This window comes from Malaclemys terrapin, chromosome 3 (assembly GCF_027887155.1).
Source record: "Malaclemys terrapin pileata isolate rMalTer1 chromosome 3, rMalTer1.hap1, whole genome shotgun sequence".
NCBI lineage: Eukaryota > Metazoa > Chordata > Testudines > Emydidae > Malaclemys > Malaclemys terrapin.
In genome coordinates this window covers 190,244,397-190,267,411 of record NC_071507.1, presented here as the reverse complement: position 1 = coordinate 190,267,411, position 23,015 = coordinate 190,244,397, and the positions used below count along the sequence as shown (strand labels likewise).

Below are 23,015 nucleotides of genomic sequence, written 5' to 3'. Positions count from 1 at the left end.
ATAGCTCAGTGGTTTGAGCATTAGCCTGCTAAACCCAGGGTTGTGAGGGAGCCACTTAAAGATCTGGGGCAAAATCAGTACTTGGTCCTGCTAGTGAAGGCAGGGGCTGGACTCTATTACCTTTCGTTGTCCCTTCCAGTTCTAGGAGATATAATATATGGAGATATCCTATTATTATTATATTATTATTAAAAAGGTCATTGTGCAGCGGCAGGCTTGGGTTGGCACATACTTTCTCCAGTAACTTGCCAGTGGCAACCTCTCATCTTACATGAGGAGGCGCAATATTGCTTAGAACTGGAAGCCATGGGAGTGGAGTCAGACACAGGGTGCCGGAGATGATACGCATGGCGGCATGTAATCGCGTATTGACCAGTTTGGTGTGTGGCGATCGACTCTAAACTGGTGTGCAAGAGCTGATGTCCGCAGAGTTGGAGCATGAGCACCCCATGACGAACCTGCCAGTTTGCTAAGAAGATTGTTGCGCATCTCAACTATAGCTGTTGTTTTCTTCAGGTGGACATGATAATTCAGTGCGCAGTCTAAGGTCACACCTAGATAGACCGGTTCTACTTCATGCTTCACTTTTTGACCATTCTGATAAACATTCAGTTTACGGATTGCACTGGTGTGATGAAGATGGAACAAAGTGGAAACTGTTTTTATGACGTGTGACTGGAGGCGCCAAGTCTTACAGTAGTCAGCTAACTTTACCATGTCCTGGTTTAAGGTGGCATCAAACTCGTGGAATGTCTGGACCTGGGTACTACAACAGATGTTATCTGCGTAAATGAACTTTCGTGATTCCGTTATTGGCAGGTCATTGGTGTAAAGGTTGAAGAGGATTGGAGAAAGCACAGAGCTCTGGGGGGTAACCCATTGCTCTGTCATCTCCAAGCACTTGTCTTCTCCCCCATATGGACTCTGAACTGCCTATCGCAGAGGAACAGTTCGACTCCTGTGACCAAAGGTAGCAGGACCCATGATACCTTCATGAGCAGGCCAGTGTGCCATACCGTATCGTATGCTGCTGTTAGATTGATGAAAACCGCGCCTGTTTTCAAGATTCTCTGAAAGCCATTTTCAACAAATGTGGTCAGCGCGAGTACGTGGTCGCATGTGCTATGGCCTTGGCAGAAACCAGCTTGGTCAAGGCTCAAAATTCTCTCCATGTCGGGTAATATGAGCTGTAGGTGGGTGGGTGAGTTGGTGCTTGAAGATGCTCTTCCTCCTCTTGGAAGGTGGACCCCATCTCCTCCCAGCAGTCCTTCCTGGAATAGCATTCATGGTTGAGAAAGCTTCTGGTTGCACAGATGGTGTCAATATGCATTAATCTCCAGGATGCATATCCCCCTGTCTGGGACCTTACCCTCAGCCATGAGGATGGACAAGAACACAACCTTCACCCTTGCCCCCAGAGCCCTGTAGTCACTGGTAGTATCATTAGTGCCCACGTGGATGAGTGACATGGGATAGTGGTCAAAGTTAATCAATAGCAATAAGACAGAAGTGATCCGGAAATACCATCTGGCTAACTCCCTTTGCATCAGCAGCCATCTGTCTTACCAGCCATTTGGAGCTTGCATGCTTGTTAAAGCCTGGGCCTTACACACAGCTATAATGGGTGACTCAACCCATCACACTCTGCTGTCTGTAATCACTGGCCTGTTCACAAAAAACTGTACTGCTCTCTCTTCAAAGAGCCCAGCTAGAGCCCTTCAAAGAAAAGCAGGTGCTGACTCACCTACCTGCAGGGCAACCTTGTTCAAACAGTCAGCAACCAAGCCTAGATTTCAAAACACAGCATCCAACCCAGAGTCCTACCACGCTCGTCAGCAAGTTCCTAGCACAGAAAGTGCTTCTCTTTTGTCCCCTTCCCTCACCATAGTTAATCAGTAGCAGTAAGATGGAAGTGCCCCACAAATGCTCACCAGTTGGCTAACTTCTTTAGTCTCCCAGCTGCCTTCATTTTACCAGCCACATGTCTCAAGTAGGCAAGGGATTATTATTATTAAAGTGAAAAACAAAACCACCCACCAACTGGGTAAAATAAACTAATTATATGTAAAACCACTTTGTAAATATATAGAAATCTACTACATTTATTATTGTTATATCCTGCTGATTTTCCAAAAAAATCCTATGGAAGCCAGTAGGGAATTTGGCAAAACATCCTGCGGATTTCCAGTGGCCCCAATGGTGATTAGTTTGTTCTAATTAGTGAAGAAAATGATCCTTATGCATTTAGAATTTATTTTGTGGATTTATTTTTGGGGAGAGGGTGAGAGGGGCAAGGTTGCTGTGAAATAAAGTAATAGAACGGTTCAAAATGTTTTTGGCTTTTTCTTTCTAGAATCTCAAGAGGAAGATGGAGATATAGAAGTAGAAGAGGCAGAAGGAGAAGAAAATGATCGACCTTATAATCTAAGGCAAAGAAAAACTGTGGAAAGGTACCAGGCACCTCCAATAGGTAAGGAATCAGGGCCATAGATGACCTTTCTACTCATATTAGCTGGACTTGCTCTTCGATAGAGCTCAAAGATACCATAGATTTTTCCCTGTTAAGTATTGTAACTGTTTTGCTCTGATTCTGTGGGTTACTGAATAAACATTGTCAGATTGTTAAAGCATGCAATTGGACATGAGGAAAGTAAGGTTTTTATTCCAAGGCCTGCCACAGACTTGTTAAGTGTCTTGCCAAAGGTCACACACTTCTGATCTATTGTGTTGCTTTGGTCAGAACAATGGACAAGGGGACAGAAGTTGGATAATTGCTCTTCATCCCTAAGGGAGCTTCTATGCAGAGTTGCACAGGGTTGCATCGTGCTTCCCCTTTTGTTCAACATGTATGCGGGGCATCTGAGAAGGTTAATGAGAGATAGACTCTGGTATATTCAGTGTGGTGGTGGTATCAATTCTATAACTCTCTAATCTGACCTACCTAGTGCTGTTGCATGCCTGGCTCAGAGTCTGGCGTAGATGAGGACATAGATAAGAGCTAACTGGTTAAAGCTCAATCTAGATAAGGAGATGGTGATCCTGGTAGGTTGGGGGAATTAGAATGGAAGATATGGTAATGGTTAAGTTTGTTCCTCTTAGTGAGATTGCGTGCCCACCATTCATAACTACTGTGTGTAACTGGGGATAGTGTTGAATCCGTGGATGCTGTTAGTTTATCACAAGCAGCGTTTTCCAGTCTTCGTCTAGATAAGAGATTGCAACTATTTCTTTTGAGTGTAGACCTTGCTGTTGTTCATGCGTATAGCACTTCAAAATTAAACTACCACAGTGCACTGCACATAAGATTACACCTTAAAACAATATGGAAACTGAAGGTGTTGCAGAATGTGGTGGCATGAATTCTGCCTATTTGAAAAACCACCTCTCTATCTCTGCTATATTGTGACAGCTGCAATCAGCTGAGAAGTTTGAAAGGAGATGGAACTGGTAATGGAGGCCCCTCATGAAGACCACTCTATCTTTTTCATTCTTTCCCTTGATCTGAAATAATCCAAATCTTCTGACAGTGAGGGTATGCTGCAAAGCCCATTTCTTCATATGGCTTTTGGAGCGAGAGGGTCACAATAAAAGATGAGGATTGTGAGGAAGAGGGATATAGATGAGCTTATTTTCATTATGGTCTTATTTTCTGGGTTTTGAGTGAGGTATTTCTAATTTTCGGCAAAGTCACCTAGAGCTCAGGATAGGCACTTTTTGTATAGATTTGTTATAAATGAAAATAAGTGTTTTTTTTTTTTTTCCTTAGATTGTCATGTGGTTACCCTTTTTTGTATTTGATGTTTCAAGGCTGTTACCTTTTTTTCTTAGTGCCGGCTCATCAAAAAAAGAGGGAAAATGCACTGTTTGATATTCACAGATCTCCTGCAAGAAGAAGCCATATCAGGTAAATGTCACAAGCTTTTTGGAGGTAGAAGATATTTGTGTTCCTTCAGCATATTTTGTTAGCTGTTTATTTTGAAACTTTCTGTCTCTGGGTGATAGTTCTGATTCTTTGGGTTTAATAAGGAAGGCTCTCATCCTGCAGTGAGCTTCATGTAGGTGGACTCCTGTGTTCATCCAAAACTTATGTAAGATAGAAAAGCTCATTTCAGGTTTGGGGCCTAAGTCTTTTTTTTTTTTTTTTTTTTTTTTAAAGCTCTTCTGTTTGTAACCTGTTGTTTCTTGTGTTATCTAAAAATAATTGAAGACCAATTTAGCTGAATTTTCCTATAATTAATACAAAAGAAATCAGTATAATAGCATCAGGGTGTTATAAATGAAATGATTGCTGAATACCTTCATGGGAAGATGGTTAGTTAATCTGAATAATAGTATGAAGCAGTCTAGTGTGAAATAAAACTTTTAATTGCAGAAGTATATAGGAACATTAGGAATTACTAGACTAGAACAGACCCAAGGTCCTGCTAGTCCTGTATCCTGTCTATTGACAGTAGCCCAGCATCAGATGCTTCAGAGGAAGGTGTAAGAATATTGCAGTAGGTGGATTTGGGATAACCTGACCTCAACATAGGTCTCATCCGGTTCTTAAGCCCTGAAGCACAAGGTTTAATATCCCTTCCAAGGTTGTTATTAATTGTAACAAATCTAGATATTCTTGATAGCCTTATAAATATCCAATCCCATATTGAATCTTAAGTACTTGGCATCAGCCACTTTCTGAGGCAATGAATTCCATAGTTTGATCACATGAATATATGGGTCTTGGATTGTGCCTTAGGATCACATTCTGATTAGGGAACAAATGAAAATAAATGTCATGGTTGTATCATAATGCCAAGTAGAAGTTTTGTGTGATTAGGGGGAGGGATAGCTCAGTGGTTTGAGCATTGGCCTACTAAAGCTAGGGTTGTGAGTTCAATCCTTAAGGGGGCCACTTAGGGACCTGGGGCAAAAATCTGTCTGGGGATTGGTCCTGCTTTGAGCAGGGGGTTGGACTAGATGACCTCCTGAGGTCCCTTCCAACCCTGATATTCTATGAATTATAAGCAATCTGCTCAGGAGAGGCCCAAGACTGGAATAGCGGGTGTGAAACAGGTTCTTTGAAAGAACCTGTGTATTTGTATACTGTAGCAGTCTCAAATAGTGCTATATTAGGGTATGTCTACACTTCAATAAAACACCCATGGTTGGCCTGTGTCAGCTGACTTGGGCTCGTGGGGCCCAGGTTGTGGGACTATAAAATTGCAGTGTCGATGCATGGGCTGGAGCCTGGGCTCTGGGACCCAATAGTGCCAAGCCTGAACATCTACACTGCAATTTTATAGTCCCACAGCCTGTTATGTCTTTTAAAGCAGCAAATTTCCCTCTGTACTGAAGAAATAAAGGAAACAAAATACAATTTAAAAAAAAAGCAATCATATTTTCTGTTCTGTTATAGTTAAAATTTCTTCCAAGTAGAGTTGATCCAAATGTCAATAAACAGAAAAGATTTTTTTTTTTTTTTAATTTATTTTGGTTTTTTGACTTGCTCTATTGCCAGATAAAACTGGTGTATAGTAAGTTGAACTCCAAAGCCTTGAGCAATTTTTTTGTGAACTTAGGCACACAATTAGAGCCCGACCTTAGAGTTTATAAAAATGAACTTTCTACGAACTGAAATTAATAGGATTTTTTTTTAAACAAAAAGGCCTCCTGTGGTGTTTGCAACCCAAATATAATAGCATGATACTGTTCTACCTTTTAAGTGAAATGAAGTAGAAACTGATTGTAGACCACATTGAAATTGACAGTTTTCTTGTCCAAGCTCACAGAAGAGCAAAGAGTGCGAATATGGGAAACAAATAAATAATGCTTAAAATTCTTTGTTTTAATAATTTCCTGTGTTTGTAAGATAAAAAATGTGGTTTTTAAAGATGATTTTAAAAAGGGTTTTGTCCATTAGTTCCAGCCAACTAGTTTTAAATAAAGTGTTGATAAAGCATTTCTTGAACAGATGTTCTTCTGTGAATAGTGTCCCTATGGGTGCTCCAATCTGGGTGTGCTAGCTCCCCTTATGCCTCTGATCGGAGATTTCTCATAGCAGTGTCCATTTGGCCTGTGTATGTGTGCTAGTTAGGCCTGTGCCCCATGACTTCGTTATGTAGTACCGCACTGACAAACTGCCTCAGTTCTTCTCAACCACTGCGGCCTGAGACGGAGCTCTGGCAGTTATCCCCGTTGAGATTTCCTCAACTTTGTCCTCATTTCTTATTCTAGTAGTTAGTTGTAGTAGTTCTTAGCGTTAGTTTAGTTCAGCGGTTCTCAAATTGTGGATCAGGACCCCAAAGTGGGTCACAACCCCCTTTGAATGGGGTTTCCATGGCTGGCTTAGACTTGCTGAAGCCTGAGCCTCACTATCCAGGGCAGAAGCCAAAGCCTGGGGCTTCAGCACTGGGTGGCAGGTTTCAGGTTGCAGGCCCCCTGCCTGGGGCTGAAGCCCTTGAGCTTCAGGGTTGGCCCCCCCCTGCCCGGAGCAGTGGGACTCGGGCTTTGGCCCTCCCACCCAGGGCAGTGGGGCTTGGGCAGGCTCAGGCTTCGGTCCCCCCTCCTGGGGTCGTGAAGTAATTTTTATTGTCAGAAGGGGATCGCGGTGCAATGAAGTTTGAGAACCCCTGGTTTAGTTATTTAGTAAATAGTAGTAGTTTCGGCTTCCTAGTTTTAAAAATAAAAAAAAATTCTCTATTATATATTATATTTAGATAGTTCTTGTTCACTGGGACGTTCTACCCAGCTTCAAATGTTTTCTGTTGTGCTGGAGGTGAACCTGGTAAGTGATGGGCACTCCTGCTGCATCTGTTGCCTTGGGGAAAACACACATCTGTCTGGCACTGAAATCCAGAGCCAGAAAAAACAGGGAGATAAAACTTTGTCTCCTCATGACTGAGAGCTCTCTATGCCTGGCTTGTGACCTGGGCCAAGAGTTCCCACCTGTACACTGGTCTCCAAGCAAATTTTCTGCCTCCATAATATCAGAGCCCCACTCCTCCAGGGCATCTAAGAGGAAGACGCAAGACTCCTCTGAGGGCCATGCCCTGGGCTCACTAGGTAGGGAATCTACCTCTAAAAAGCCGAGATTGTCTGTCTGTCTCTTCAGCCACTCTGGCACCATCTGCTCTCCAGTTGGGTACCCATGAGTCTGCTGGTTCCTCAGGTACCCAGAGCACCGTTAGACTGAAAGACTGCAAAGCTTTCTTTAATCATTAGTACTGTTAGCAGGCCAAGATGGCAAGAAGAATTCTTCCTCAATATTGAAGAAGCCCTCTCAGGCTCCGAATACACTTCCCCTGGAGCACCCGAAACCCACGGTACTGTTAGCGCCCTCAGCCACCATCACCTTGGTGGAGACTACAGAGTCAGTACCCATGACACACTCACAGGAGTTCCATTTTCCCCGAGACCTGGCTGTTTCTGAGACACCAGATTTTCTACTGCTCGGCTCCAACATGCTGTCAGTACTGAGAACATCAAGATCGCCTGAGGTTCACCCAGTACCAGTGGTTTCACCTCAGATCTCCAGGTGCACCATCATTCCAGAGTGAGTTTGAGGAAAAGGATGCTGATGAAGACCTTGCCTTGGTGTCTCAAATATTCACTCAGGGTTCTCTCACTCATATAGAGGCCCCTTTCTAGAAATCTCTGATGAAACTATAACTACTCGTGGTACAAATTTGCAACCAACATCTCACTAGTATGAGCACCTGTGGGTGCCACCTCCACCTTATGCACCTCCTTGGCCATATTGCCAACAATTCTCCAGGGCATTGCGCATCAGCAGGCCCTACCAAATTCATGGTCCATTTTGGTTAATTTCATGGTCCTAGGATTTTAAAAATAGCATTTTTCATGATTTCAGCTACTTGAATCTGAAATTTCACTGTGTTTTAATTGTCGGGGTCCTGACCCAAAAAGGAATTGTGGGAGCTCGCAAGGTTATTGTTGGAGGGGTAGACGTACTGCTATCCTTACTTCTGTGCTGCTGCAGATGACGGTGCTGCCTTCAGAGCTGGGCAGCTGGAGAGTGGTGGCTGCTGGCCGGGAGCCTAGCTCTGAAGAAAGAGCCACCTCCAGCAGCTGCACAGAAGTAAGGATGGCATTGTATGGCATTGCCACACTTACTTTTCCACTGCTGCTGGTGTCCTGCCTTCAGAGAGCCAACAGCTGCCACTCTCCAGCCACCCAGCTCTGAAGTCAGCACAGAAATAAGGTGTTGTCAGTAACTACTGGTGTGGTGCTCTGCTCGTGTTTGATGATGATAACGGTCGGCTGCGTATGTGTTCCCTCTGTGTGCTGCCCCAGTTCTGCGCAGATAGCTGACGCAGCAAACCCTGAGAGATCCCCCAAAGACCACAGTCTCTAGTAAGGTACGAAGGAACCCGAGTCAGGTTTATTGTCAAACGAAGCACAGTAATAGTTTCCCGTAGACTCTACAAGACATACTACGAATTTGTGTCCCCTGGCAGTGGACCGGCTCAGTCAGTGGCAGGACTTTCCACTGCCCCCTAGGCCAGACAAAGATGTGCACTCCGGGACCTACTTTTATACAGTTACAGGACAGATTACTCATCCCTACTGACGTATTGAGGTACAATCCCGTGGCTCATTAGGGTGCTGTCTCCCCCTTTGATCATGTTGTTTCAAACAAACAGATCTATCCATCATGCTGTCCTTTTGACCCTGTCTTTAAGATGCACCTGCCTGTTCCTTGTTATCTCTGTGGGGTGTCCTCATATCGGGATGTCCCGGTGCCATCTTGGCACAAGTTCCTCTTATTAGTACTTACATGTGAATGCACCTGCTTCTAACAACCCTCTTCTCGCCAACTTCTGTGAGTGGGGCCTGCCTCTGGCTCACAGCCCAGCTTTTGCTTAGCAATGCCTGGAAGTACTTTGGTTCAGGCTTCAGGCCTCAGACTGGGCCTCTGACACAAGAGTTTGTTTCAGGGCCTCATCTTACTACATAAGGGTGGCAATACCACAATCCCCCCTAAAAGAATCTTGCGATCCTCCTACAACTCCCTTTTGGGTCAGGACCCCCAATTTGAGAAACTCTGGTCTCCCCTGTGAAATCGGTATAGTAGATGATAAAAGTGTGCAAAAGACTGGATTTCACGGTCTGTGATGTGTTTTTCGTGGCCGTGAATTTGGTAAGGCCCTAATCATCACTCCTCAGAGAGAGGCAACCTGCATCACTTGCTCCCTCCAGGAGACACGCCCCTCAAGCAGAATCTTTTGAGGAGCAGGCCACTAATACTGATGAAGAGGTCTCTCCTAGTATTTCATCATCATCTCTGGATGAAGCGGTTATGATTCTTCCTCCATCCTTGGTGGATGATTTTAAGCACTTCCAGATTCTGGTCAAGAGAATTGCTGACTCCTTGCAGCTCTCTTTCCAGGAGGTTAAAGAACCTCATCATAAGCTGCTTGATATCCTCTATTCACCTACCTCTGCCCACTTAGCTTTGCCTGTCAACGAAGCTCTTCTGGACCCAGCGAAGATCTGGCACACTTCAGTTACTGCATGCAAGAGAGTGGATAAGAGGTATTGTGTCCCAGCAAAGGACTCCGAATTTTTATTTTCTCATCCCTCACCTAACTCCTTGGCAGTCGATGCAGTTAATGAACATGAAAAGCAGTACTATGCTAAAAGCATGCCTCGTGAAAAAGACCACAAATGTCTAGACCTACTGAGGAGGAAATCTTATTCCTCAGTGTCCTTCCAATTTAGAATTGCCAATTACCAGGTGCAAATGGCAAAATTCAATCACAAAAATATACCAAAACTCTTTTGTTGACCACCTACCAGCAGAGCTCAGGGATCATTAATTAATTAATTAATACAGTTGTTCTGGCAAGTAGCTGGCCCTCGGCAATATTTCTACAAGCCTCCCTCGATGCCACTGATACTGCCGCCCATCTGATTGCTACAATGGTAGTTATAAAAAGGACTTTCTGGCTTGAACTCTCCGGATTTCTAAAAGGGGTCCAGAATATGGTGGAACACCTTTCTTTGGTGGGTCTAAGTTGTTTGTGGACAGCATGGATAAATCTCTGCAAACGTTAGACTCTAGGGATACCTTACTTTCTCTTGGTATTTATACACCCACCTACAAGAGAGCTCAACAAGTCCCAGACAGCTCAGAGATACCATCCTGCTCAATTCCTTACCTCCCAGAAGCCACGTGAACAGCATCAAAAGATACAGAGATTCCAGCGAAGGAAACAGTCTACTTCTGAGCCTCCTACATCGCACCCTTCCACCTCCAAGCAGCAATTTTGACAGGCTGGTTGAGGGCCTGAACTACCATCCTCATCCTCGCCAGCTGCACTGAGTCACCTGCCTTGACTGCCTTTACCACTTCAGGAGGGCTTGGAAGTCAGTCACTACAGACAAGTGGGTTTTGGAGATCATCTCAACAGGATACACCATCCACTTTAACCAACAAATCCCCATTCCCTGTTGTTCTTCAGAGACCCCTCTCATGAGAGCTTGCTTCATCAAGAAATAGACTCTCTCACACTTGGGAGCTATAGAACCAAACCCCATGCACCACAGAGGAAAGGGGTTTTATTCAAGATATTTCCTGCTACCAAAAAAAGTGTGGAAGTTGGATACCTATCCCAGATTTGAGGCTACTCAACACCTATGTGAATGCGCACAAATTCAAAATGCTGACACCTGCGGTGATTATCCTGTCACTAGAGTAAGGGGATAGGTTTTTAGCCCTCAACCTTCAAGATGCATATTTCCATATTGTGATCCACCCATCCACAAACTATTCTTGCTGTCTGGAGTGGCTCACAACTGAGAGTGCCTGCCTCAGGGCAGACTGTCAGAAAACAGGGCAGACATCCCCAGCTGGCGGTACGTTCTTTAATTAGATTTCATCAAGCCAGTAATGTCGTCTTAGCTTATGTGCAACATGCCTCAAGTGGCACGTGAACAGGATTCATCACTGAATTTGGACTGCTGGTTGGATCATTAGCTATACCAGTCTTACTATGGAGTCACAGTCAATCCCTTTAAACTCTCCACTCTATCTTGCCATTCTGACAAACTGAACTTGATGATAATGGTCAGTTTAACCAAAAATCACACCACATGAGGTTGCTCCCAGTCCCAAGAGACCAGTCGCTTACCCCAGATTAATTGGTACTCCAGATCTTAAAACAAAGAATTGGCAACCAATTCTATAGTAAATTAACTAAAGATTTATTACCTAAGAAAAGGAAATGAGAGTTATTGAGAGGTTAAAATAAAAAAAAAAAATATGTGGAGATATACATATCTCATAGAGCTGGAAGGGACCCTGAAAGGTCATTTTGTCCAACCCCCCTGCCTTCACTAGCAGGACTGAGTACTGATTTTGCCCCAAATCTCTAAGTGGCCCCCTCAAGGATTGAACTCACAACCCTGGATTTAGCAGGCCAATGCTCAAACCACTGAGCTATCCCCCCAGGTGAGTCACAGTTTGTAATTCCAAATAGTTGCAGTCTTTTCAGGGTACCCAGATTGTCTCTGGGGACCTCTGTTTTGCATCTGGTACATTTCCCTGTAAGAGTCCAGAGATGAAAGGTCTTTCCTTGAATCCATACTTATAACTTCTTCTGACCGAAAACAAGCCGAGCCCATGTGGGCTTTTCCTTTGATGGCAGTGAGTGAGGAATGCACTTTGAGTCTCTCAAGGTTCCTTCCCCACTCTGACAGAGCCAGACGAGTACCCAGAAGTCACCTCCTACAAGACAGGCCCAACAAAGAAAATAACAGAACACCACTAGCTGTCACCTTCAGCCCCCAACTAAAACCTCTCCAGCGCATCATCAGAGATCTACAACCTATCCTGAAAGATGATCCTTTACTCTCACAGATCTTGGGAGACAGACCTGTCCTCGCTTACAGACAACCCCCCAACCTAAAGCAAATACTCACAAGCAACCACACATCACTGAACAAAACCACTAACCCAGGAACCTATCCTTGTAACAAACCCCGATGCCAACTCTGTCCACATATCTATTCAAGTGACATCATCATAGGACCTAATCACATCAGCCATACCATCAGGGGCTCGTTCACCTGCACATCTACCAATGTGATATATGCCATCATGTGCCAGCAATGCCCCTCTGCCATGTACATTGGCCAAACCGGACAGTCTCTACGCAAAAGAATTAATGGACACAAATCTGACATCAGGAATCAAAATACTCAAAAACCAGTGGGAGAACACTTTAACCTGTCTGGTCATTCAGTGACAGACCTGCGGGTGGCTATATTACAACAGAAAAACTTCAAAAACAGATTCCAAAGAGAGACTGCAGAGCTAGAATTGATATGCAAACTAGACACAATCAACTCCGGGACTGGGAATGGCGGAGCCATTACAAACATTGACTCTATCTCCCCTTGTAAGTACTCTCACACTTCTTATCACACTGTCTGTACTCGGCTAGCTTGATTATCACTTCAAAAGTTGTTTTTCTCTTAATTAATTGGCCTCTCAGAGTTGGTAAGACAACTCCCACCTGTTTATGCTCTCTGTATGTGTGTATATATATCTCCTCATTATATGTTCCATTCTGTATGCATCCGAAGAAGTGGGCTGTAGTCCACGAAAGCTTATGCTCTAATAAATTTGTTAGTCTCTAAGGTGCCACAAGTACTCCTGTTCTTCTTTTTGCGGATACAGACTAACACGGCTGTTACTCTGAAACTTCCCCACTCTGAACTCTAGGGTACAGATGTGGGGACCTGCATGAAAACCTCTAAGCTTAACTACCAGCTTAGATCTGCTTTTGCTGCCACCACCCAAATTATTTGAGTTATTTGGGAAACTCTGTCTACCTCCTTCCCCCCCAGAATATCTCCCTCCCAAGTACTATAACCCTTCTCTGGGTAGCCTTGAGAGACTTCTCCACCAATTCCCTGGTGAACACGGATCCAAACCCTTGAATCTTAAAACAAGGAGAAATTAACCATTACCCCTCCTTTCCCTCCACCAATTCCTGGTGAGTCCAGATCCAACCCCCTTGGATCTTAAAACAAGGAAAAATCAGTCAGGTTCTTAAAAAGAAGGCTTTTAATTAAATAAATAAAGAAAGGTACAAATCATCTCTGTAAAATCAGGATGGAAAATAACTTTACAGGGTAATCAGATTCAAAGAGCCCAGAGGACCCCCCTCTAGCCTTAGGTTCAAAGTTACAGCAAAAAGAGGTAAACCCTCTAGCAAAAGGAACATTTACAAGTTGAGAAAACAAAGATAAACCTAACACGCCTTGCCTGGCTGTTACTTACAAGTCTGAAATATGAGAGACTTGTTCAGAAAGATTTGGAGAGCATGGATTGATGTCCGGTCCCTCTTATTCCCAAGAGCGAACAACCCCCAAAACAAAGAGCACAAACAAAAGCCTTCCCCCCACCAAGATTTGAAAGTATCTTGTCCCCTTATTGGGTCAGGTGTCAGCCAGGTTACCTGAGCTTCTTAACCCTTTACAGGTAAAAGGATTTTGGTGTCTCTGGCCAGGAGGGATCTTACAGTATTCTACACAGGAGGGCTGTTACCCTTCCCTTTATAGTTATGACAGTGTCTTTGACCTCTGGTTATCACACACAATGGCCGCTTCCTTTGGAATTAGCACTTTTTTCTGTTGAAGTCCTTCATTAGCATTCCACAATCCTCCTTTGATGGGTTATTTTAGTTACAGGGGTATACACAATGAAAATGTTTGCTACTGCATTATAACAGGACGAGTGAAAACAGTGCAAGTAACCTCCTATTAGTTTCATGAAGTCTAAACATCAAATGCACTCTTCTACGTTCAGCAATCACTTTGATCTATAATATACAAGTGAATTGGACTGAATACACTCTGGTCTGCCAACGTCACACCTACGTTTCACTGTTGGCCAGAACCACTTTCAATACTGAGTGCACCCCTTTTGACTCGTCTGCCCCGAGGCACTTTTCAAAAGTTATGTCAGAAGTAGCAATGCAGCCATAGGAAAGGTATTTTAGTAGTCCCATACCTGGACAAGTGGCTGCTGAAAGGTCGCTCCCTGGAACCGGTGGCTTAGGTAACTTATGAGGTGATAGATCTCTTCCACGAATTCGGCATGCAATTGAACATTCAAAAATTCACTTTGACCCCATGCAGGTACATCTTGATTCAGTAACAGGAAGACCCTACCTTCCTCTGCACAGCTTTGTGGCCCTTTCCAGCATAGCCAACATAGATAAGTTCAACCCCCAAACTCATCATTTTGGTGGATGCCTCTCTGCTAAAGTGGGGAGTGCATCTAAACACTCACCCAACCCAGGATGAGTGGACATTGCAAGAGACCATGCTGCTACACAACCTCCTGGAACTCAGAGCAGTCAGATGCCCCTGTCTCCAGTTTTTACCATTTATCAGGGTCAAACACATAAAGGTCATAACAGACAACATATCATGCATGTTTTACATCAGTTGGCAAGGAGAAGCAAGATCCTGTCCTTCTGCATCAAGACTGTCAAGCTTTGAAATTGGTGCATATGCAACCAGATATGGCCTATCTCGCGGGGGTTGAGAATGTGACCATGGATGAACTCAGCAGGTGCTTCTTCCAAGACCATGAGTGGGGAAATAGACCCCAGCATATGACACCACATATTCCATCAACGGGGCACCCCTCAGATAGACTTGTTCGTCACAGAGTTAAACAAGACATGTACCCAGTTTTGCTCAAGAGGTGGACTGGGTCACAAATCCTTGGGGGATGATTTTCACCTTCATTGGTCGTCAACTCTCCTGTGTACATTCCTACCAACTCCTCTAAAAGCCAAAGTTATGCTCAAAATAAAAAGAAAAGACAAAGCCAGAGTCATACTAATAGTTATGACTTGACCCAGACAAATGTGATTTCCTTACCTGATACAGCTGGCTGTTTGGTCACGATCACTCTTCATGCTGCTCCTCATTTCCTCTCCCAGGAAGGTGGGATCATCCTTCACCCCAATCTCACAGTGCTGCTTCTCAAAACATGATTGGTAGATGATTCACAGGATTAGAGACTTACCTGCTCAGAGGAAGTAAAAAGAGTACTACTACGAAGCAGGAAACAGTCTACTTGCTACACAGACTCTTAAAAATGGACAAGATTTTGTTACCCATTCTTGGAACCATGCAAGAAATAAACACAGAGAAAGGTCAAACTCAAGCAGCACTGAGGGTTGATTTGTTTCCCTTATTGCACAATTATACTCAGACACAAACACAACTCATTCATGCTGGCAGGCTGCAAGTGAGGGTGTTGGTTTTGAATTTGCTGGTGGCTGAGGCTGGCCAGGCGTCAGCTGCCCGGAGATAGGCTGCGAGGCGACAAGAGTTCCCGAAGTCCCTTCGGATCTGCAGGAGGGCTTCCATTCCGTTCCCGAGTTTAGCGTGCTGTTACATTTCCTTATTGGTACCCTACCTAGCCACCGGTCTTGAGATTTATACCTTTATCAAGATAATACCGTGGTTCCATAAACCGCGATATTTGCTTCTTTGTTTTGCCATTGGCTGTCACATTCCCTGTCTCACTCACTCCTTACATTAACTGCATGAATACAATTGGCTATATAGAGCAATGCAGCTTTAAGAAAGCATCTAACATCACTGGGGAGCTTCTGCTGCTTGTGGCTTTGTTACAGCATAACAGGAAACTGTGCAGACTGCACTTGAAAGAGCAAAGGTGGGGGGGGGGGGGAGGGGCGCCGCCGGCTACAGATTTGTCTGTTGGTGTGACCTCATTGCTGTAAAATATACTAGACTACATCCTGACTCAAAAGTTCAGGACTATTGATGAGCTCCATAAGAGTCTACCTGGCAGCCATCACGGCTTTTCACCCTCCCACCCCTCCCAATAGAGGGTTGTTCTGTTTTTGCTGATCCAACGTCAGCGAGATTCCTCAGGGGACTTGGAAACCTCTATCCACCAGTCCATCTCCTGATTGGGACCTCATTCTGGTCTGTAAATGCCTCAGAAGTCTACTGTTTTGAGTTGATGTGTACCTGCTCACTGCTCTGTTCATCAGTGAAGAAGGCATTCCTGATATCCATCGCATTGACATGACAGGTTGGGAAAATAGGAGCCCTGATGCCCCCTTTTACAGTATATATATATATTTTTTTTTTTAAGGACAAGATCACACTGCAACCCCATCCCAAATTTTTACCTAAAGTTTCTTCTGAATTTCATATTAACCAACTCCTTCACCTGCCAGTCTTCCAACCCAAACTGCATCTAGATAACCAGGAGGCACTCCTGCACACCCTGGACATCAGGAGAGCCCTGTCCTTCTGTGTGGATAGGACAAAACCTTTCAGAAAGACCCACAGATAATTTTCCTTGCAAGCAGATAAGTCAAAAGGGTCTGCAATCTCTAATCAAAAACTTTCCAAGTGGATATCTGGCTCCACTAATTCTAGCTATGAATGTTGCGATATTCAAACACCTTTGAATATACATACTCATTCTACAAGGTCCATTTCCACCTCTGTGGCATTCATCAAGAATATTCCCGTATTGAGATATGTGAGGCTACTACTTGGGTGTCTATACATACGTTTGCTGAACACTATGCTATAACTTGTGACACTGCTGATACTGTGTTTGTCTAGGCTGTAGTTTCTTTGCTACTGGACTCGACTCCGAAGCTGCCCCTGCCTTAAAGGGAATTGCTTGGTAGTCATTAGAGTGGAGCACGCGTAGGGATACTACTCAAAGAAATGGTTACTCACCCTGTGCAGTAACTGTGGTTCTTCAAGATGTGGGTCCCTATCGGTGCTCCACTACCCACCCTCCTTCCCCTCTGCATTGGAGTTCTCTGCTATGGAGCTTTGTGATCGAGAAGGATCTGAGGTCGGTTGGCCCGTGCTGTGCTGTGTAACAACGGCATGAGGCTGACTGCCATGCATGTGCAGGCCTAACAAACTCTTCTATGAGAAATCTCCGATCAAAGGCGCAGGGGGCGCTAGCACACCTAGAATGGAGCACCCATAGAGAGAGACCTCTCAAAGAACCACTGTTGCTGCACAGGATAAGTAACCATTTCTTCCCTGTACTTTCCTTGTGTCGGTAAGAAAAAAGACAGGTTGGAGGCATTATATATTTAAGCCATCATCCTCTTTAAGATGGTATTAATTTCTCTTAGATTCCAAATTTATGGCAGGGATACCAAAGACACTGATCACTGCCTCCCTGCAACTTTTTCTGGTCTATTTTGCCTTTCCATTTTATCCTGTTTAATGCTGTTGTAGAGTCTTCCATAAAAACTCACCATAGTGACATAGTTTCCTGTCTGATTTCTCTTGGTGGTCAGACTGTTGAACTTGGCTGGCTTTATTTGTGTCTCAGCTAAAATAGCTGAACAAATGCAGAATACCATATTCATATAGGTGATGGAATTCTATATCCACTGAGAGATCCTTGAGAATTACATCTCTGGCTACTCTGTCCATCAGCCAGATGCTTCTGTTATTTCATACAAATATAAATGAAACAACTGTTTTTTAGCAGCCTAAATTCAAACTGCATTTGTCTATTTTTATATGTTTATGTCTAGGATATAATACAGCTCCCAATCTTTTTCAAAGAGTTCTCTAGATTACTGTACTATACTAAAATGAAGAGAAGTTACCTGTATGGAGTTTGAAGAATAACCTGTATTGCACATTTTATTTTTCTTTACTTCAGAATTGCAAGTACAATATAAACAATTTCTAAAAATATTTTAATGTTCAGTATGAAAAGCGTTTAGAAAAAGAAACTGACTATAAGACTTAAAAGAACTTTGGAATTTAAAAAGGAATTTAAATAGCTAAAATGTTACACTCCTGATGTTTTTGTTCTATTAGCTTCAGAGAGAGATGAGCGATGTAGCTTGGAGGTTTTATCAGATGACAGGTCCATTAGAAACCTTAAACTCTGAAAACGTTTGATATTGTAGCTCACTTCTCCATTTTGGTGATGTGGAATGAGCCACATGTCCCTAGGGCTTTCTTCCCTCTCAGAGATGTTCAAGTTGGAATCAGACATCTGTGGAACAATATAAGAAGACTGTTTTGATATGTCAACTATTTATGGAACAAAAAGTTGCTAAAATGTCTGCTAGACTTGAACAGTGCTGTTACATAAATCCTTTTTATTTTGTTTTAACATTTTAAAAAAGTGAAATGTATTATTAGCTACATGTTTATTTTGTTCTTTAAATAGGAGAAAGAAACATGCCATTCATAGCAGTGATACAACCTCTTCAGACGAAGAACGCTTTGAAAGGAGAAAGTCTAAGAGCATGGCCAGAGCAAGGAACAGGTATCACAACTTGCTGAGTCTTTGTAAGGGCCAGTTTATATGGGCCTGGCAGGAAAAAGCAGAATTATGGTGTAATATTCTAGTTAGTGTGAAAAGTAATAGTTTGATTCAGCAAACTATTTAGAAAAGTTACTTCTTATGAAACTTCAATAAATTTAACTTACAACAGAAGAATATGGGGGGGCTTGTTTTAGTTACTGAACAAATATTACAGTATAATACTGAAGTCTTATGAGTAGATAGTTATAAACAGTGCAGATTATAAAGTAAAGAAGAAAACCCAAATAAAGGTCTGTGTAAGACACTGTTAACCAAATTTTGTATCAATTAAAAATGGATTTTCATTGAACTGTAAAGAACCAGGGTTACTCTGGTGTTTTCTTTTTTTAATTAGTTTTGGAGGGAGTTAAAACAATAGCTCTTCCAAATACCACCTCTCTTCCTCCTCACCCCTTCCTATCACTGTAATACCATGTGCATCCCAAACATAAAAAAATGCTCTTACCTAGCTCCTGCTCAACAATTATCTAAGATGTAAAAGATACCATGGTGATAACTTAACAAAGAAATTAACAAATTCCTCTTTTTATCAGATGGGGCTGAATGGGTCCTGTTACTAGACTGGGGGGCTGTCTGGGGCACCAAGACCCTCTTCGTTGCTTATACTTATGTAGGATGTAGACAAGCGGTAACCGTTCTGGGAGTTGTCTTAAAGCCCCATCCCCCGGAGGTCTTTTCCAGACGTGACACTGGGTGCCCACCAAACCTTTCTCGTGTCATATTCTTCAGATTTCTACTTGCATTTTAAATGGACACTCTCCACCCTTTCCAACAGATCTGTTCGTACCCAGTCTGGCAGCTTCACCTACCAATACAATACTTTCCCTCCCCCATACTGCCACCTCACCCTCCACGCTCCTCTCCATCTTGCTTTCCCTCATTCATTCCTGCTTGTCCCCTCTATCCCTCTACCTTGAACTCCCTGTCTCCTCCCTTCCTTTCCTTCTAAGCACAGATCCAAACACAATTCTTGGATCTCTACAAGTAATACCAAGATAAACATCTAAATATTGATATAACTGTGCTGATGCTAGAGGGTTGTGCTACTTTAACTATATCAGTACAGAAACTATGAGTCAGCAAAGCTCTCTGTCTCCATCTCCTCTTCCTTCTGCTGGTCATCATCTTCTCACCACAGTGCCATTCCTTTGTCTCCCTCTTCCATCCTGAAGAACCTTGAAACCATTAAAAACAAACAAATGAACAAAACTTTTAAGAACCAGAGTGCTTTAATACAAAAAAAAAAAATTGTGCAAAATCGGCTAAGAGCGCTTTGTAGTTTTAAGAATCATAATTTTAAATATGTTGGGTTAAGTTGAAGGGGACAGGAACAAACTTGTTTAGTTTAATGTTGATTTTGCCTGAGAGGGATAGCTGCACTAGTATCTTAATCTTTTAGTTCTGACAGTTACAGCCATCTTTACTTGTTTTATTGCTCATATATTCAACATCAACCTAAATTGCTTGCTTTTGTCGAACAGATGTCTGCCTATGAATTTCAGAGCAGAAGACTTAGCCAGTGGAATCCTGCGAGAACGAGTAAAAGTTGGTGCAAGTTTGGCAGATGTTGATCCAATGATTCTTGACAAATCGGTAAAATTTGTTAAGACTTGTCTCTTTTATAATTATGCATTTGAGATAATGAAGATTAATCAGAAATCCTAATTGGCAGATTTGTGAAAATCGGAGTTGAAGTGAATGCAAAATAAACTTTCAAAGTGTTGTTAACCAGTCTATCTGTTCACCCAGTGATGTCTATACACCAATTTTGGGCCAGAAAGCACTTGATTTTAGTCTGTGTGTGTGTAATTCTCTGGTGAAATGCATCATAAAGAAGCAAACAGGTCATATTCACAATATATATTTCTTCTGCTGGTTATCTCTAAAGATAATTGCATTTCTAAAAGTTAGTGGATTCTTATTTGAATTTTTATGTTTGAGAAAACTTTACTGTTCTAGTACATCCTTTTTTGCATACATGCTATGTTAAAAATAAAAAGTTGTTGCTTTACATGTTTTGTATTTTCTTAGGTTCGTTTTGATAGCATAGGTGGATTGAGCCATCATATCCATGCATTAAAGGAAATGGTAGTGTTTCCTCTTCTCTATCCAGAAATCTTCGAAAAATTCAAAATACAGCCACCAAGGTAGGTGGATTTATTCTTTGTTGCTGTTTTTTTTATATTTATTTTTTTATTTCATTGCACCCCCTAAAAGTACTTAATAGGATGACATGTAGAAGGACTGGTCCTTTCTCTGAAGAGTACACAAGGTAAATAGATGGATAGACAAATGAGGATCATACTATACTATACACCAGTATTAGAGGCAAGAAGATATGGATTGCAGGTGTATCTCTTTGTGGTTTAATTAGAGAAATATTTTTTTGCAGGCTGCTGCAGAAGTGAGCTTTTTTTTTTTTTTTTTTTTTTTCAATGAGGTGAGGTGAGAGTTGGAGGTTTGACATTCATTTTGGAAGCATGTTTCCAGTCATCATCATCAGCATGATGACATGGAGACAATTCTGGAAAAAGGAGACAAAAGGGTTATTGAGCTGGTGTTATTGACAGAGAAGGGTTGAGGGGACACTAGCAGAGACCAGATGAGAAAATTAGTCAAGGCTGTGTGTGATATAGGGCCTTGAAACAAGGACAGTAACTTTAATGCACAGTGGAATAGAATCTGTGATATGACTGATGGCCAGATAACAGTGTTGAAGCAATGGGCAAGAGATGATTTTGCCAGCAGGTTTTGAATGAACTTAAAAAAAACAAAACCAAAAAAAACCACTTGAGGCAGCCAAGTCTCTCAAACTCTTTTACTAATTTTGTGCTGGTTTAACCAAGTCCCAAAACAGACATCCTGCTATTGAAGGATTCAACTGGGTAGGGGAAACTAATGGGATGAACCAGTTGGAGAACGTGAAAATTCTTTGATTAATTGCCTCCTGCCTGAGAGTCTTAAGTGAAAGACACTGTTCTGACTTAACCAAGTTGCAGAATAAAAAAATTAGCAGGTAGTATAAACATGTTTTTCTGTGAATAGAACTTAATTGACAATGTTAAGTGTACAAAGCAGACTCGAATCCCTAGCTGTATTGTTCCTGTCATGCTGGTATTAGTCAAAACTTATTTGTAAAGAAGAAAGTGATCAGTTGAAGATATGAAAGGACCATACATGCTTTATAAGAAAGCTATTAAAAATATTGAGGTTCATGTAAAAACAAAAATTAAAGACCCTCCTCCCCCATATGATTGTCAACCTTAAAATTCTGCATTCTTTTGTTTTTAGTGTATTAAAAATTGGTGGGTTTATTTAAAGTCAAATTGAATGTCAGTGTCTTTTATGGAAGCAATCTTTAAATAACATTTGTATTCTGGTTTTAATCCTTATGGACAGGCATCTTAGGAGCTTAAAAAGATATGTGGAATTTTTGTAATTTGGGAATTTGATTAAAGTCCTTTTTAATTTTAAGAAACTAGCATTAGAATCTACTTCTATGTAAGCAAATATCAGAGAACTAGCTCTGGTGTTTTTGCAGGTTTAACATTTGAAGTATTTACCTGATATAAAATAACCCTTGAGATTCTTAATATCCACCAGATTACTGTGTGCTTTGCAAAGCAAATATGTAATAATTTGAAAGCATGAAACAAAACTTGCACTTTTCATGTTATGAAACATATGCGGAAACAAAATTGAATTCTGATGTAGCACAAAATTTTAAATGAGGAAGAAAAAACTAATAATATTACAAAATACAAGACTTGGCTTAATAGTTTTTCATTTCTTTTAGTTTGTGGCATCTTAAATTTTGTAAGATTAACTTAAATGTGCCAAGTAATGATGAAAAGATTAGTATTTTTTTCTTCTCTGGGCTCCCTATCTTGAAGAAGTTTTTCAAGAGACAAGAAATAAATTTGTGACTATAATATTGATCCATTTATCTTCAGGGGCTGTTTGTTCTATGGTCCTCCTGGAACAGGTAAAACCTTGGTAGCTAGAGCTCTAGCTAATGAATGCAGTCAAGGAGACAAAAAGGTGGCTTTCTTTATGAGAAAAGGAGCAGACTGTCTCAGCAAGTGGGTTGGTGAATCTGAACGGCAACTTCGTCTCCTCTTCGATCAGGTTGGAAGATGTTCAGATACTTTTGATAGATTTTTTTTTTTTCCCGTATAATATTTTTCATTTCAATGTGTTTCATGCAGCCAAAATTGTCTTTGGATAAAAGGAAACTTTTATATAAGTTACAGTACAGGGGGCAGGATTTGCTAGAGTTTTAAATTTAGATGAAAACGTAGAGCAATGGTGATGAAATGATATTGCATTGTATCTAAGTGTTATCAATCAGGATATATTAAAAAACAATATAAGAAGGAGCTTCCTGACCTGTCCAGGACTACTAGTATCATAGTTGTCATGATGGCTGTGGGTAGAAATCACAACAGAATGATTTGAATCATTGACCTGGTGTCTGGCTGGCATATTCAGTGCATATACTATGGTAAAGATTGATTTAAGAATTGTGTTTTTGAGAGTACACTTCAGACACTTTAGTATGACCAATCCTTTACTCATTCAGCTAGAGAGGATGATGGAGAGGGGAGAGATTCAGGTAAAACAG

The 23,015-nt window shown here is 42.0% G+C and overlaps 1 protein-coding gene across 2 annotated transcripts in view; it reads left to right on the top strand.

Moving 5' to 3' along the window:
- Positions 1–23,015, top strand: part of ATAD2B (ATPase family AAA domain containing 2B) — a 162,672-nt gene that overhangs the window by 35,663 nt on the left and 103,994 nt on the right. For both annotated transcript variants that reach the window (XM_054023138.1, XM_054023137.1), the window contains exons 7-12: positions 2,354–2,470; positions 3,829–3,904; positions 18,233–18,331; positions 19,873–19,984; positions 20,423–20,538; positions 22,345–22,519. In XM_054023138.1, coding sequence (XP_053879113.1) covers positions 2,354–2,470; positions 3,829–3,904; positions 18,233–18,331; positions 19,873–19,984; positions 20,423–20,538; positions 22,345–22,519 — 695 coding nt within the window. The remainder of the gene's footprint in view (positions 1–2,353; positions 2,471–3,828; positions 3,905–18,232; positions 18,332–19,872; positions 19,985–20,422; positions 20,539–22,344; positions 22,520–23,015) is intronic.